The 15,007-nt window shown below is 44.9% G+C and overlaps 1 protein-coding gene across 1 annotated transcript; it reads right to left on the bottom strand.

Moving 5' to 3' along the window:
- Positions 1-843: 843 nt before the first annotated feature.
- On the bottom strand, positions 844-5,638 carry plin6 (perilipin 6). Its single transcript, XM_074684219.1, has 7 exons — positions 5,519-5,638; positions 5,144-5,342; positions 4,965-5,047; positions 4,597-4,834; positions 4,324-4,505; positions 2,057-2,323; positions 844-1,563 (listed from the first exon to the last, which is right to left on the bottom strand). Exons 1-7 carry the CDS (start codon positions 5,636-5,638, stop codon positions 1,150-1,152), a joined length of 1,503 nt encoding a protein of 500 aa, XP_074540320.1. The 3' UTR covers positions 844-1,149.
- Positions 5,639-15,007: the final 9,369 nt, after the last annotated feature.

Below are 15,007 nucleotides of genomic sequence, written 5' to 3' on the forward strand. Positions count from 1 at the left end.
CCAGAGACCAGCATCTGAGCTCTCTGATCAGGTCTGTGTTTAGGTCCAGGTTTGGATCTGATCCAGGTTCTGTCTGTAGACCTGGATCTTTCTCCGAGTTCTGTTCATTAAAGATTTATTCAGGTAGTCTTCAATCTGTTTTCCATTATGTGATTAATAAAAAGTTTTATTTACCTGAGCCTGTGTGTGTGTGTAGGTGTGTGTAGATAAGGGCTTTTTATAGTTTTGCATTTTTATTTAATTTTAGTTTTTATATTATTTTGACCTTTTGTTTTGAATTCCAGTTAAATTTCAATTAATTTCAGAGATTTAGATAGAAATACTGTTGGTTTCCTTTATCTACATTAATGTGATACTACACTTTATTATTATTATTATTATTATTATTATTATTATTATTATTATTATTATTATTATTATTATATTTTTATTTATTTTTTTGATAGTTTTAGTTAGTATTATTATTAATATTATAATCATTATTATTATATTAAAGTATAATAATAAATGAGCTGTGTGCAGTAAATAATTGAAGCTGGCTCCATCCTTCCAACCTGAAACACTTCAGTAATCAACACAACATTTTCACATAACAATATTTAAAATTCTGTCAAAGTCTCGTAGATAACACTGAGATATTTCCATCAAAGTCTGACAGAGAGTCGGAGAGGAAGTGCAGATTTGACAAAGCTTTATTTAAACAGGAAGTCACACACAGACAGGAAATCTTTCCACAAAACCAAGGTTTAACTTTAGCATGAACATCCAATCAGCTTTCAGCGAGTCACAAACATCACCATCAGGAATCACCTGCAACCCTCAGCTCACCTGCAACCCCCCCTCAATAACGACACAAATTTTTATTTAAACAGACTGAGACGACGAAAGAACAGAGAAGAATCTGTGACAGGATAACGATGTCGGGATAACGATGTCGGGATAACGATGTTGGGATAACGATGTCGGGATAAAAATGTTAGGTTATTACTAATTAACAGACTTAAACAAGCAAACAGGAAGTGTGGCGAGGCTAAAAACCTTGTAGACATAAAGCGTTGACGTTTGGGTCAGATCTGTGGCTCGATGGTTTGAAGGTTATTTCGACGTTTTGGTCATGGTCACGTTTGGGCGGGGCTAGCAGCGTGCCGTCTAAAGGTCGTCTGTTGATGTGGTGCTGGCGGCGTTGTCGGTGCTGTTGGGGCTCAGGTACTCAAAGGCCTTCTGGCTCTGAGTGACAAACTGTTTGAGCGGCGTGAGGAGCAGCTCGGTGGCCGACGGGCGGCGAAGGTTGACCACACTGTCAGAAGGGGGCGCCAGACTATCCACCTCCACGGCAGGGGTGTCTTTCAGGCTGGAGCGGCGGCGGCCATTAGGCGGGTCGGGGCTCTGGGCGCTTCCAGATGTTCTGGTGGCGCGGGAGTAGAGGCTGCGGCGACGGCGAGGACGGCCATCCATCGCCTTCAGGAAGAGACTGTTGGCAGAGCTGCGGCGAGATGAGCTGCCGGTGGTGAACTCCTCCTGGTTCAGGAAGTCCTCGACCTCCTGAGCCGAGGGCTGCTGCAGCTGAGGGACAGACAGGGAGGAGTCAGTGAATCAGGGGGCGCCATGACAGGTCTGATGTCACCTGGAGGTCAGGTGAGAAACTTACTGACCTCAGTATGTGACCTCTGTGTTTGACCCCAGTGTGACCTTAGTGTGTGACCTATGTGTGATCTCTGTATGACCTCAGTGTGTGACCTCAGTGTTTGACCTCAATGATTGACCTCTTTTTGACCTCAGTGTTTGACCTCATTGTTTGACCTCAATGTTTAACCTCTTTTTGACCGAAGTGTGTGACCTCAATGTTTGACCTCTTTTTGACCTCGGTGTTTGACCTCTCTGTTTGACCTTAGTGTAACCTCAGGTGTGTGACCTCAGTGTTTGACCTCTTTTTGACCTCAGTGTTTGACCTCGGTCAGTGACCTTTCTGTTTGACCTTATAATGTGACATAACTGTATGATTTCTGTGTGTGATCTGTTTTTGACCTCAGTGTGTGACCTCTGTGTGTGACCTCACCAGGCTGTAGAGCGGCGTGGCGTTGATGACCAGCTGCAGGAGGATCCTGGCGAGCTCCTGCAGGTCTCCGAGCAGCTGCTGGATCTGGAGGGGGAGGTCTCTGATCTGACGGATCGGACGCAGCTCCGCCAGCATCATGGCCTGATTTTTGACCCCGCTCAGGGTCAGCTCCCTTAGGCTCTCTGCGCGGTACACCAGCGCCACCAGCAGGCCCTGCAGGTACTGCAGCAAGTCTCCAACCAGCTCCAGGACCCGGCCCAGACCCAGCTGCAGGGAAAAGACAGGGTCATCAGCTCAAAGAGAGAAACCAGGAGGAGGGCCCCCCCTGAGGAGCTGCATTGGTTTAACCCTCAGTCTGACCCTCTGACCCAGACTGGATCCTAAAACACACAACTACGAAACCAGAACAACATGAACCAGACCTGGATACAGACCAGCAGAGGCGTGAGGATGGTGACTACACCCACAGAGACCAGGACAGAGACCAGGTCAGTTCAAGTCTAGAAGAGGACTCTAAAGCAAGTCTATTTCGCATTTCTGCAGGTCTCTGAGGTCTTCCTGAGGTCTCTTTCGGCCTTCAGGTCTCTCAAAGACAACAGGACCTGGACTTTGACCTCTGACCTGCTTCACTGAAAACAGATAGCCAGAAACTCATGAGGACCTGATCCAGGACCAGTGCCACCTCTCTCACTGGCTGCCTAATAAGACAGCTGATGGGCTCTGAGACCTGGTCCTGGGTCAGACCTCCTGGATGCTGTAACCCACAGCTCCAGGTCCACATCGAGACTGAAGTGATCCAAACAGTAAAACGGTCACGGAAGAGGATCTGAAGGATCTGAGGACCCATGAGGACCTGCACTGTCTGATGAGGCTGTATCCAAGCCTCAGGTCCAGGTCCAGGTCTGAGAGTAGACCATCTGCTAAATGTACGGCTTTGTTTGTTTTAAAATACTAAACAAGCAGTTCTGATTCTCTTTGTGTGTGTGTGTGTGTGTGTGTGTGTGTGTGTGTGTGTGTGTGTGTGTGTTATCTCTGCATCAGTTCAGACTCTCTGAGCGGCACGTAGGCTCACAGATGGATCTGTCCTCAGGAAACTGACGTTTATCTTCTGAACTGGAGCTCATTAAACTGGACACAGTGTGTGTGTGTGTGTGTGTGTGTGTGTATGTGTGTGTGTGTGTGTGTGTGTGTGTGTGTGTGTGTGTGTGTGTGTGTGTGTGTGTGTGTGTGTGTGTGTGGAGCAGCTACGTGACAGTTTAGCTCCTCTCAGACTCTTACATCCTGCAGCTCCGAGCTTATCACAGTACTAGAGTCCAAAATTAACCTGCTGAAGTCACACACACACACACACACACACACACATATACGGACACACACACACTCCATCCTTTGGGTGTTGTGAAGACGTGTCTCAGATCTCCGTGCTGATTAAAGGGACGGCTCAGTTTGTTTTGGAGCAGCTGTTCATAAACAACACAAAGGGCTTTTACATAAAGCTGTTTGAAATCGACCAATCAGGAGCCAGATAACATCCAGCTGCTCTCTGCTGAGGTCAAAGGGCGTTTAGAGAAGAAACATGTTGGTGTTTAATGAATGAATTAATTTATTATCTAACTTTAACCTGATTCTTTTTTATTTTTCATCATCAGCGCTCATGGCATCTGATGAATATGAGGATGAGGAGGGTAGAGTCAAGTTCTTCCTCAGGTAGAATACTTCATGTTGACCTGATTGAACCACAAACTTTCTTCAACCTGAGTTTTCGCCAAGCAGCAACCTCCGGTCTGAGAATATGAGACAATGCTGAAGTGCTAAAATCTGCTGTTTCTCGAGCGTTCGCTTGAGGCTAGCTCCAGAAGTAGCGGAAGTCACATACACACCAAGCCAAAAAAAAGCCGTTTTCAAAGCAGAAATTAACATATTTACAGCCTGGTTCAAAAAACGTCTCCTGTCTGAGTTGCTAATTTTACTACCGGCTCCCACTGTAGGGGGTGAATCTTTTTCTAACTCGGCCGTTCAGAGGATATTAAGATTGCAAGCTCGCCCAATAAGAGGCACAGCTGAGGGTCACGTGACGGCCGGCGCCCTATGGCTGCCAGCGAAGCCCTTGCCACTACCAATATGGCCGCTATAGCCGATCTGCTTCGTTTTCTGTTTCAGAAACAGACGGGTGACGTCAGCGAGATTACGTCCATGTTTTATACAGTCTATGGTTTTCACCTGAACACCTGGGGAATGAAGATAAAGTGTGTATGTGTGTGACTCACCATGTCTGCAGCGCCCCCCAGTGTCCTGACGGCTCTCTGCAGCTGCTCTCGCACCTTCATCATGCGGTGGTACAGCTGCAGGCTGAGGCTCAGCAGGAGCGAGCGGACCCTGGTCCACAGACTGGGCTCCTCGCCGTCATCGTCCTCCTCGTACTCCTGCACCCGCATCTCCCACTCACGACCTGAAACACACACACACACGTTAAAAAACATGGCGTTTATCATGGATGTGCAGTTTCTGGACTCAGTTTCCCAGCATGCCTCTGTACTTACGCAGCGTAGCAGGGAGAGGCAGGTAGTAGGCGGTGGCGTCCTCCAGGCGGCTCAGCACGTCGTCCAGTCCTGAGGTGGCGACTCGACCCACCTGGCTGTCCTGCAGCAGCCGGACGGCCCCCCATGCTGAGTCCGAGAGGCGCTCCAGCTGGTCCAGAGCCACATCCAGACCGTCCACCACCCAGACCTGCACGTCGTCCAGCGTCAGGAAGAAGGCGTCCTTCAAGTGTCCCACCACCTGAGGGGGAGGAGACAACACCTGGTCAGCCTCGATCTGTCCTCTACGGCGCTGATATAAGGTTAGAGCGCCCCCTGTGTATGTGTGTGTGTGTGTGTGTGTGTGTGTGTGAGTGTGTGTGTGTTTGAACCTCGTCTGTTGATTGGTTCAGGATCGGGAAGTTTTTCTCCAGACGATCGAGACCGACCAGAGCGAAGTTGTTGGCGACCTCAACTGAAACAGAAGTAAATATCAGACAGACGACCAATCAGCATCCAGCATTCAGGAGGCATCATTAGCATTAGCATTAGCATTGTTACAGGTACGCACTCTGCGGCTCCAGACTCTGGAGAAGGGGCGTGGCCTGCGTCATGGCCACATTAGAAATGCGACGGACGCTGACCTCGGCCACGCCTCCCATCAGGCCTAGCAGAGGGTAACGACCTTTGACACCCGTGTAGGCTGATGTCATCGTCTGGAACGCCGAGCGGACCAGAGGCAGGCGGGAAACTCTCCACACAGCGCTGTTCTGGAAAATAGGGGAGTGAAGGGGCGGAGTCAAAACACAAGGATGGAGATAAACTGAGCAGGGGCTGATGGGAGATGTAGTCAGTGAGGGTTTGGATGTTTTTTGTAGTTTTAAATGTAAATGCTGTAGGTTGTTGTAGTTTTTATGAGTGTGCTGGTGGATGTTGTAGTTTTTACCTCTTGATGATCGCTCATGTCTCCTTCTCCGAGTCTGCGGAGACAAACAGAGGAGAATTCAGGGGTCAGACTCGGCGTGACGTGGCGGACTTTCTTTAAAGTCAGCGTCTGGAGGAGCATGAGGCAGTCAGCTGCCGCTCCTCCACAAAGATCTCGACTGTTCACGACAAACCAGCATGAAAATCAGCTTCGCCCTGCGAGGAGGGACAGGACGCCATGTTGTTTGCAGAGCCAGGGGGTCACGTCACAAACGCCTCATTCAGGGTTTCTGACGAAGCTCATAACGAGGAGCTGAGACGCTCGGAGGCTGAAGATAATCAGGTTTATGACTCCAGGAAGCTGGGTCTTATAAAACCTGGTTCAGACTCATCCCAGAAACCTGCATCAGGACTTGGATCTTGATGTCAAATCCAGTTCTCACAGAAAGACGTTGGTTTTAGAGGACGAAAAGTCTCAGAATATAAACTGAGGAATGAGTCGAGGCTTTGACGCTGAAAAAAGTTCAGGTTTGTGTTAAAAAAAAGTTTAAAACAGACTTTAATCTTCTGAATTATGTAAAAAACATTTTAGTTTTTTTTTAAGTGGAATAAAAAATTAAATTTCCTGAACCAAGAATAAAAAAACAACATCATAAAAGCTGAGGTTAAAGCTGAGTCAGAGCCACAGAAACAGGATGACTGCACCGTCACAAATCAAACCACAGAAACTTCCAGAGCAAGAACAGGCGAGGCCACACCCAGGTGGCTGATGGGAAAAACAAATCTGATGCTAATTAAGACACGTAAACACAAAAATACTTCTCAAAAAGTGACAAAAACAGCAGCAACAGTTAATCAAAACCAAAAAAGTACAAACTAATTTTTATCGATCTCCTGCTTTAAAAACTTTTTTAAATTTTCTTTCCATGCGTCACTTTTTCAACACTCTTTTTTAAAGCTGAATGAAATGAACTCATTTTTACTGATCAGAAAGTTTTTGAGACTAAGTTAAAAAACCTCTAACGAGCTCGTTAACCTTGTTTCCGATTGGTGGTCTGATGGTTCCTGCTGGTCTACGGGTCAGAAACAAAGATCAGGTCTTACCCCATTAGAGAGTCTGAGGTGCAGTGGAGCAGCTGAACCAAAGGAAGATGATGAGGAAGATGAAGATGATGAAGACCCTCTGACTGTATGATCTGATGCTAAAGAGTCTGGATACTTTTTGAGGTTTGGACGAGCCGCCCGATTGGCTGGATGTGACTGATGATGTCACCGATGATGCTTGGAGCTGTTAACAGAGAAACTGAATCAGGCGCTTGGTGGGCAACGAATCGATTAACAGATCCTCAATGAAGTCATTTAGTGATACACACACACACACACACACACACACACACACACACACACACACACACACACACACACACACACATACCAAATGGTGTTCATGTCTCTTCATTAATTAGGCATCACTTCCTGCTGTCAGTGAAAGGTCACAAACACCCGGCATTCATTCTCAACTTCCTGGTGCTCAGAGAGGCAACATGGAGACAGCAACAGAGGCAACCACATGGAGTCAACGATAGGGTGACAACATCATGACATCATGACATGGAGTCAACAACCTAAAGTCAACAACATGAAGTCAACGACAGGGAGAGTTAACAACAGGGAGAGTCAACAACAGGGAGAGTCAATGACACAGAGTCAACAAAACAGAGTTAACAACATGAAGACAACTACAACACGAAGTCATCAACTCAAAGTAAACCACATGGAGTCAATGACAAAGAGAATCAGTGACAAACAGATTCAATGAAACAGTCAACAACATGAAAACAGCAACATGACATTATGACATGGAGTCGACAACCTACAAAGGCAACCACAAGGAGTCAACAACAGGGAGTCAATGACACGGAGTCAACAACACGGAGACATAATCCAACATCATGAAATAGAGTCAACAACAAAGAGTCAACAAAACAGAGTTAACAACACGAAGACATAATCCGACATCATGAAATAGAGTCAACAACAAAGAGTCAACAAAACAGAGTCAACAACACGAAGACATAATCCGACATCATGAAATAGAGTCAACAACAAAGAGTCAACAAAACAGAGTCAACAACACGAAGACATAATCCGACATCATGAAATAGAGTCAACAACAAAGAGTCAACAAAACAGAGTCAACAACACGAAGACATAATCCGACATCATGAAATAGAGTCAACAACAAAGAGTCAACAAAACAGAGTCAACAACACGAAGACATAATCCGACATCATGAAATAGAGTCAACAACAAAGAGTCAACAAAACAGAGTCAACAACACGAAGACATAATCCGACATCATGAAATAGAGTCAACAACAAAGAGTCAACAACACGAAGACATAATCCGACATCATGAAATAGAGTCAACAACAAAGAGTCAACAAAACAGAGTCAACAACACGAAGACATAATCCGACATCATGAAATAGAGTCAACAACAAAGAGTCAACAAAACAGAGTTAACAAAACAGAGTCAACCAAATGGAGTCAACTACAGGGAGTCAATGACACAGACTCAATGAAACAGAGTCAACAACATGAAGACATCATGACATCATGACATGGAGTCAACAACCCAAAGTCAACCACATGAATGACAGGGAGAGTCAATGACACAGAGTCAACGAAACAGAGTCAGCAACACAAAGAGTTCAATATGATATTAACATCACAGAGTCATCAACAAAGAGATGATACACTGAGCCAACAACACAGGCAACAACACAGAGTCAACAACATGGAGTCAACGACAGAGAGAGTTAATGACAGAAAAGTATAAAGACACGGACTCAATGAAACACAGACAACAACGAAGACGTCAATATGAAAACATGACATGGAGTCAACAACAAAGAGTCAACTTCACAGAGTCAACAACACAGGCAACAACACAAAGTCAACAGCACAGAGTCAACAACACAGGCAGCAACACAAAGTAAACACCACAGAGTCAAAACTATTAAGTCAACCACATGGAGTCAACCACAGGGAGAGTCAATGACACAGAGTCTATAACACAAAGATGACAATATGATGTCATAACATGAAGTCAACAACACAAAATCAACAATATAGAGTCAAAACAACAGAGTCAACCACAGGAAGTCAATGGCAGGGGATTCAACAACATGGAGTCAACAACACAGAGTCAACTACTAAAAGTCAACCTCATAGGGTCAGCAACATGAAAGCAACTACAGGGAGAGTCAGTAACAAGAAGTCAACAACCTGGAGTCAACAACATGAAGTCCAGGACAGGGAGAATCAACAACACAGAGTCAGCCTCAAAAAGTTGACAACATGTCAACAAGTCAACAACAAGGAGTCAACGACATGAAGTCATGACATGGAGTCAACGACACAAATTTAACAACACAGACAGCAACACAAACTCAACTACATGGGGTCACTGACAGATGGAGTCGACAACACAAAGTTAACTACATGGGGTCAAAGACATGTAGTTAACTACAAGGAATTTATGGTAGGGAAAGTCAACAACAGAGAGAGTCAATGACACAAGGTCAAGAACACAAGGACAACAACATGAAGTCACAATATGGAGTCAGCAAAAAAAAGTCGACAACATGAGGTCAACTATATGGATCCCACATCAGGTAGAGTCAACAACACAGAGTTGATATCATGCTGTTGACTACATGGAGTCAACCACATAAGTCAATAACATTAAGCTAACTACAGGAAGTTAGCAATACAAAGTCAAATTCAATGAGTATATGAAATGAATGGAATCAGCAATGTGGAGTCAACAACATAGGGTCAAAAACATGGAGCCAAAGACACAGGGTCAATCACACAGAGTCAACACCATGGAGTCAGCGATGTGGAGTCAGCGATTTGGAGTCAGCAATGCGGAGTCAGCGATGTGGAGTTAACGACATGGAGTCAGCAAATTAGGGTCAAAAACATGCAGCCAAAGACACAGGGTCAATCACACAGGGTCAACCACACAGAGTCATTGCCATGGAGTCAACGCCATGGAGTCAGCGCCATGGAGTCAGCAACATAGGGTCAAAAACATGGAGCCAAAGACACAGGGTCAACCACACAGAGTCATTGCCATGGAGTAAACGCCATGGAGTCAGCGGCGTGGAGTCAGTGATGTGGAGTTAACGACATGGAGTCAGCAACATAGGGTCAAAAACATGGAGCCAAAGACACAGGGTCAATCACACAGGGTCAACCACACAGAGCCATTGCCATGGAGTCAACGCCATGGAGTCAGCGGCGTGGAGTCAGCAACATAGGGTCAAAAACATGGAGCCAAAGACACAGGGTCAACCACACAGGGTCAACCACACAGAGTCAACGCCATGGAGTCAGCGGCGTGGAGTCAGTGATACGGAGTTAACGACATGGAGTCAGCAACATAGGGTCAAAAACATGGAGCCAAAAACACAGAGTCAACCACACAGAGTCATTGCCATGGAGTCAACGCCATGGAGTCAACGCCATGGAGTCAGCGACGTGGAGTCAGCGACGTGGAGTCAGCAACGTGGAGTCAGCGATGTGGTGTCAGCGATGTGGAGTCAACAACATTGACTCAGTAACACGGGGTCAAAGACAGGGGTCAGTCTGGGGGTGTTCTTAAGTCTTTGATTCTATGGACTGTGATTGTGGGTAAATCAGGATCTCTAGTGGATCCCAGTGCCCCCGTCCTGGTCTGTAAAGGTTTCCCAAAGCCCTGGTACAGACTTCTCTCAGTGAAGGGATCAGCTGTTTTAATGTCAGATGTTACGCTGATGACACTCTACATTACACGCCTCTCTGTCTGCTCTTCAAACGCTCTGTTCCTGAATCTGATACGGGATAATTCACATTTCAAGCATGAATATCCACAACACTAGTGGTCCTGGACTCAGATCCTCATGTTGGGAGACCCAGAGGAAGTCTGGGGGGACTCTGATGACCCCTAAACTTAAACTTAGACTTCTTTTTGACTCTTCCTGGTGTGTTCAGAGTTCAGTCCTCCAGGTTTGGTTTCTTAGAGAGGACTCAAGTTTACGGACTGAAAAACAATTGTTCCACATCCGTGAATGACTCCCTTGTGTTCAGGATCAGACTGGTCCTCTTTTTCTTAACTCTGATCTGAGTGAATCAGCAGCAGCTGTAAATCCAGAGATCATCCATGAAGCCACTGAGCCTCTGGCTCCAACAGATGGCTCATTTTCATCCCAAGATCCGCCTCATTTGGGAAATGTCATCTTTCTGATAGGGAAACTCTGAGTGTTTGAGGTTAAACTCAGAGATTAAGGACGAGTTCACACATCGTAGATCACAGCCTGTCGCTGCAGGGGGAGGCAAAGCTCTCAGCAGAGCCAGAGCCAGACCCAGATCCTGGGAGGCTCTGAGGGTCAGCTCACAGACCCAGAGCCCAGTCCCTGATCAGAGAGGTGTTTTACCACCTGATCCAGATTCTGACATGTCGTTGTTTTTAAATATGTGAGGCCAGGGTTTTTAGAGCTCACTCACACACACACTCACACACACACACACACGCCCATGTGACTGCAGTGCTCACAGAGTCTGATCATGAGCTGCATCACATGATCTGATGGTTGATGGTTCTTATATCAGACAGAGAGAAAGACTTTAATCTAATGCACTTACTCAGGGGTCTGCAACCTGTGGCTTTGGAGCCTTATTCAGCTCTTTGACTCCTTTGCAGTGGCTCCTTGTAGCTCTGAAAATATCATTAAAATAAAGGTCTTTTAATATTTTTCTTACCGAGGTTCTTCATGATAATGAAACAGACACAAAGTAAAAACATAAAATAATATTTTTACTGAAAATGCATCACCTCTTGAAATAAAGCTTTTAATTTTTTGTGATTTTTTTTGCAGTTTTCTTTTAATTTTTGGGGGATTTTTTTTTATTTCAATTTCTTGACACTTTTGCAAATTAAGAAAAAGAGTTCCATATTTTTTTGAAGATTTAGCAAAGTTTTGAATCTTTAATATAAATCCCTCTTTTTTGCAATTTTAAAAAAGTTTTTACAATTTTGGGAAATAAAGCAAAATTTTGAAATTGCATTTTAAGTTGTTTTTTTTGCAATTTATGACATTTCAGCATTTTTTTTGTGAATTTGCACTTTTTTTAAATAATTTTTTTTTATTTTGCCTTTTTTTAAAATTTCCAACTTATTGAAATTTCATACATTTTGCAAATTTATAAAATCTATGACTCTACAATTTTTTTTAAAATTTGCAAATTTATTAACTAAAAACTAAGAAATTACATGTGCAAATTTATAAACACAAAAACTTCTCATTTAGATACTCATACAGCAGACCCCTGCACTAACTTTACCCAACTACCAAACTAATCGAAACCAACTGATAAAAACCTGAATCCAATCTTATTCAACTAACAAAACTGCCAAACTAAATAAATTAATCTACCTAAAAACAAACCTCAAACCCAAAAAGTTGTAGTTCCTGGTGTGTCCACTAGAGGCTGTCTCTACAGGTCAGTCTTTGTGGCTCCTCTAGGTGACACAGACTGCAGTCAGGTTGAAACAGCATCTTGTTTTCACTCTTAAAGGATGATTCATGATGAATCCTTTCCTCATGTTTCTGTACAGCTGCAGATATGAAAGACAGGGATGAAGGAGGACACCTGCTGGACAGTCAGAGGTATTACATCCATGTTTAAGATTGAGTCAACACGCCTGATGTCTGTCAGGATCATAGACTGAAAAAATGGATGTCATTTTGCTTGGCTTGAAGTGGGGGCACCACAAAACTGCTCCCCCTGGTGGCTGGCTGCAAAATAGGTAAAAAAATAAAAAAATAAAAAAAATAAAAAAATCCATCTCCCCAGTCATTCCAGATGGGCTGTGGCCAAACTTTGAAAAATTAATACACCTTGTAGAAATGTTTCTCACATCTGATTGTTGTGGTGATTTGAAGATATTAACCTGCTGTTTTGTATCCAGGTCCACTGTTTTCTGAAAAGTTTTGTTTTCATTAGTCATAAGAGGTTAAAAACCAGGTTATTAGTCACATTTAATGATGATTGACAGCTGATGTTTTTGTGTATTTTTGTCACCAGGCTCCACTCAGATTCTTTGCGCCGCTGTGGCGGGGGTATTTTGTCTTCTTTGATCAGAATGAGCTGAAGCTGTTTTTGTCTCCTCCTTCAGGTCACATGTTGATGGAGAGAAACTTGAATCTGACAGTATTTGTAACCAGTGCTGGATGCTGTGTGACAGCTGCTGTCTCTCAGTCAGCTGACTGAGTGATGGACTGATCTTCATGGAGCTCATCAGAGCTGATCTGGACCCTAATTTCCTTCAAATGTCTGAAAATCCCCATTTCATGCTGGTCTGTGGTCTCCATTCAAAGCCTGCGGTCAGGGCTGAAGGAAAAACAGAGCTGACATAAGAGGACCTGTGGGGAATTTCCTTCCTCATCCAGTTACATCAGAGAAACCAACAAAGGTCCTACAGTCAGTCCCACCAAGCAGACCGGTTCGGTTCGTCTCAGTACGGCGCAAATTTTGTGGTGTTTCCACTGACTCATCCAAATAATCGAGACGAGCCGTCCCACTTTTTGGGACCCTTTCGTATGGGTGCCAGACTGAACCGATCCGCTCTCTGAAGGTGGAGCTACAACACTGCAGACCGTTGATTGGTCAAAAGAATCGTCACTTATCAGCTTGGCATCTGGCTTACACGCCACCTACCACCAGAGGGCACAGTTTGCTGTGGAAACACAAACGGGTCAGGCTTAACTGTACCAAACTGCTCTGAACCGAACCAGACTACTTGGTGGAAACGTGGCTAAAGAGACCAGAAACCCCTGAGGCAAAACCTGGACTTCCTTCTGTGGACAAACATCTGACTCTCTAAGCCTGTTCTTCCTGTACAGACAGGAAGTAGATTTATTTGATGAGTGTCTGCCCAGAGACGTGTTAGAGACGTGACGCTCAGCGTACGGTTAGCTAAAGAGTTATCACACAAAAAAATGAAACCCAAACGAGGCCCCGCCCCTTCCTGCACTAAATCCACCTGCCATTGATTCAAAGTGAACTTTATTTAAAATGACTTCTGGGACATACACCAGCATGTTAAAGCTACGGTCTACGATCTGAAACCCAGCTCGGCTGATGAGACACATTTGAAAAACGCTGCCTCACTCACCCCTCCCCTCCGTGTTTAAGACCCCGCCCCCCAGCTCGTATCGCCCTTTTTCGCCTCCTAACATGCACCCTCCGAAAGAGCAAGAAGCCGGCCGGCAGAAAATGTAACCAACAAGACAGTCATCCTCCTTGTAACACACAGTGGTAGCTTTTCAATTAGACCGGCGTGATCAAAACCATGAATTAGCCGGCGAAGCAGGTCTGGCGTTGCCAATGCCAGCTGATCAGAGCAGAGTCGACTGTGGGCGAGGCTTTACCTTTTTCACCAGCTCAGTTTAAAATGCTAAAGATGTGTGGCTAACTTACGCTAAAATCTGTTGACAGAGCCGACCCGTTCCGACCAGCAGCGTTCAGTCATTAGCCAGTACAGGCTCAGACTAACCAGAGTTATTCAGCTGACATCTCCCACTGTGGTAAACAAAGTCATTACCTGTTCAACAGAAACTCAGCTGTCTCGGCGTCAGTCTTCAGACCCAAATCCCTCTGCAGATTTTTCCACCGGTCGTACATTTCTCCAGTATTAAGTCTCTGTTGGCACCTGTATGGCTCATAATTCTTCCTTGCTTCAGCCTTTTCCTTGAAACTTTTTTGTTTTCTTCCCTTCCCTGTGGAGGGTAACAGTAACAGCTTCCTGGTTTCGGTCTTCTCTGGCTCCATGACGCTTCGGTAGCTGAGCAGCTAGCTGACGTGAGAGGGGTAGTGGGGAAGGACGAGTGGGATGATGGGCATGACGGTGCGTAGCGAGGGAGACAGAGGTTTGGATGGACTCAACTATTATGCAGCTTTGCAGTGGATATACTGAATGGATATTTTTCATTCCTTTTTGGTCTTTATATTGTGTAGATTGGACCAGAGGACCACAACAACCCTATAAACGGTGTTATTAAGATGAACAAAGCTTCCAAATCGTAGACCATAGCTTTGAGAGCCAGCTGTAGAGACAAGAGCATGTTTGAGGAACTTTATTGTCAGTTAGATTTGGGTTTAGCAGTTTGTCTCCTGTCCCATCTGCTAACATTGAGGGGGCGGAGCTTATGACTTCAATGTTTTGGCTTCAGTGGCAGGGAACCGTCATGTCATCCAGCTTTTAAAGAGAAGAAAAGTAACAGAGAAAACCCTCCTGCTTCCTCTTCTTCCTCCTCTCTTTGTCTAATGTAAATCTGATCTTGTCATAAAAACTACTTCCTGAGTCCCTCAGAGAGTCTGAAGTCACAAAGTTAGATGCTCTATTTAAAACTCATCATGGTTTGATAATCAGCAGCTGGGGGGGCCGTCATGTGATGAGA

Source organism: Halichoeres trimaculatus, unplaced genomic scaffold (genome assembly GCF_033239565.1).
Source record: "Halichoeres trimaculatus isolate MK-OKI-2021-1 unplaced genomic scaffold, fHalTri1.1 fHalTri1_scaffold_12, whole genome shotgun sequence".
In the NCBI taxonomy this organism is placed as follows: domain Eukaryota; kingdom Metazoa; phylum Chordata; class Actinopteri; order Labriformes; family Labridae; genus Halichoeres; species Halichoeres trimaculatus.

What these genes read in the sequence shown, in the direction of transcription:
- plin6 (XM_074684219.1), bottom strand. Translation starts at nt 5,638, where the DNA reads ATGCTCCTCCAGACGCTGACTTTAAAGAAAGTCCGCCACGTCACGCCG. An exon ending in TGAACCAATCAACAGACGAG is followed by an intron (nt 4,835 to 4,964) that starts GTTCAAACACAC and finishes CCTCCCCCTCAG; the next exon opens with GTGGTGGGACACTTGAAGGA. An exon ending in TGGGGGGCGCTGCAGACATG is followed by an intron (nt 2,324 to 4,323) that starts GTGAGTCACACA and finishes TTTTCCCTGCAG; the next exon opens with CTGGGTCTGGGCCGGGTCCT.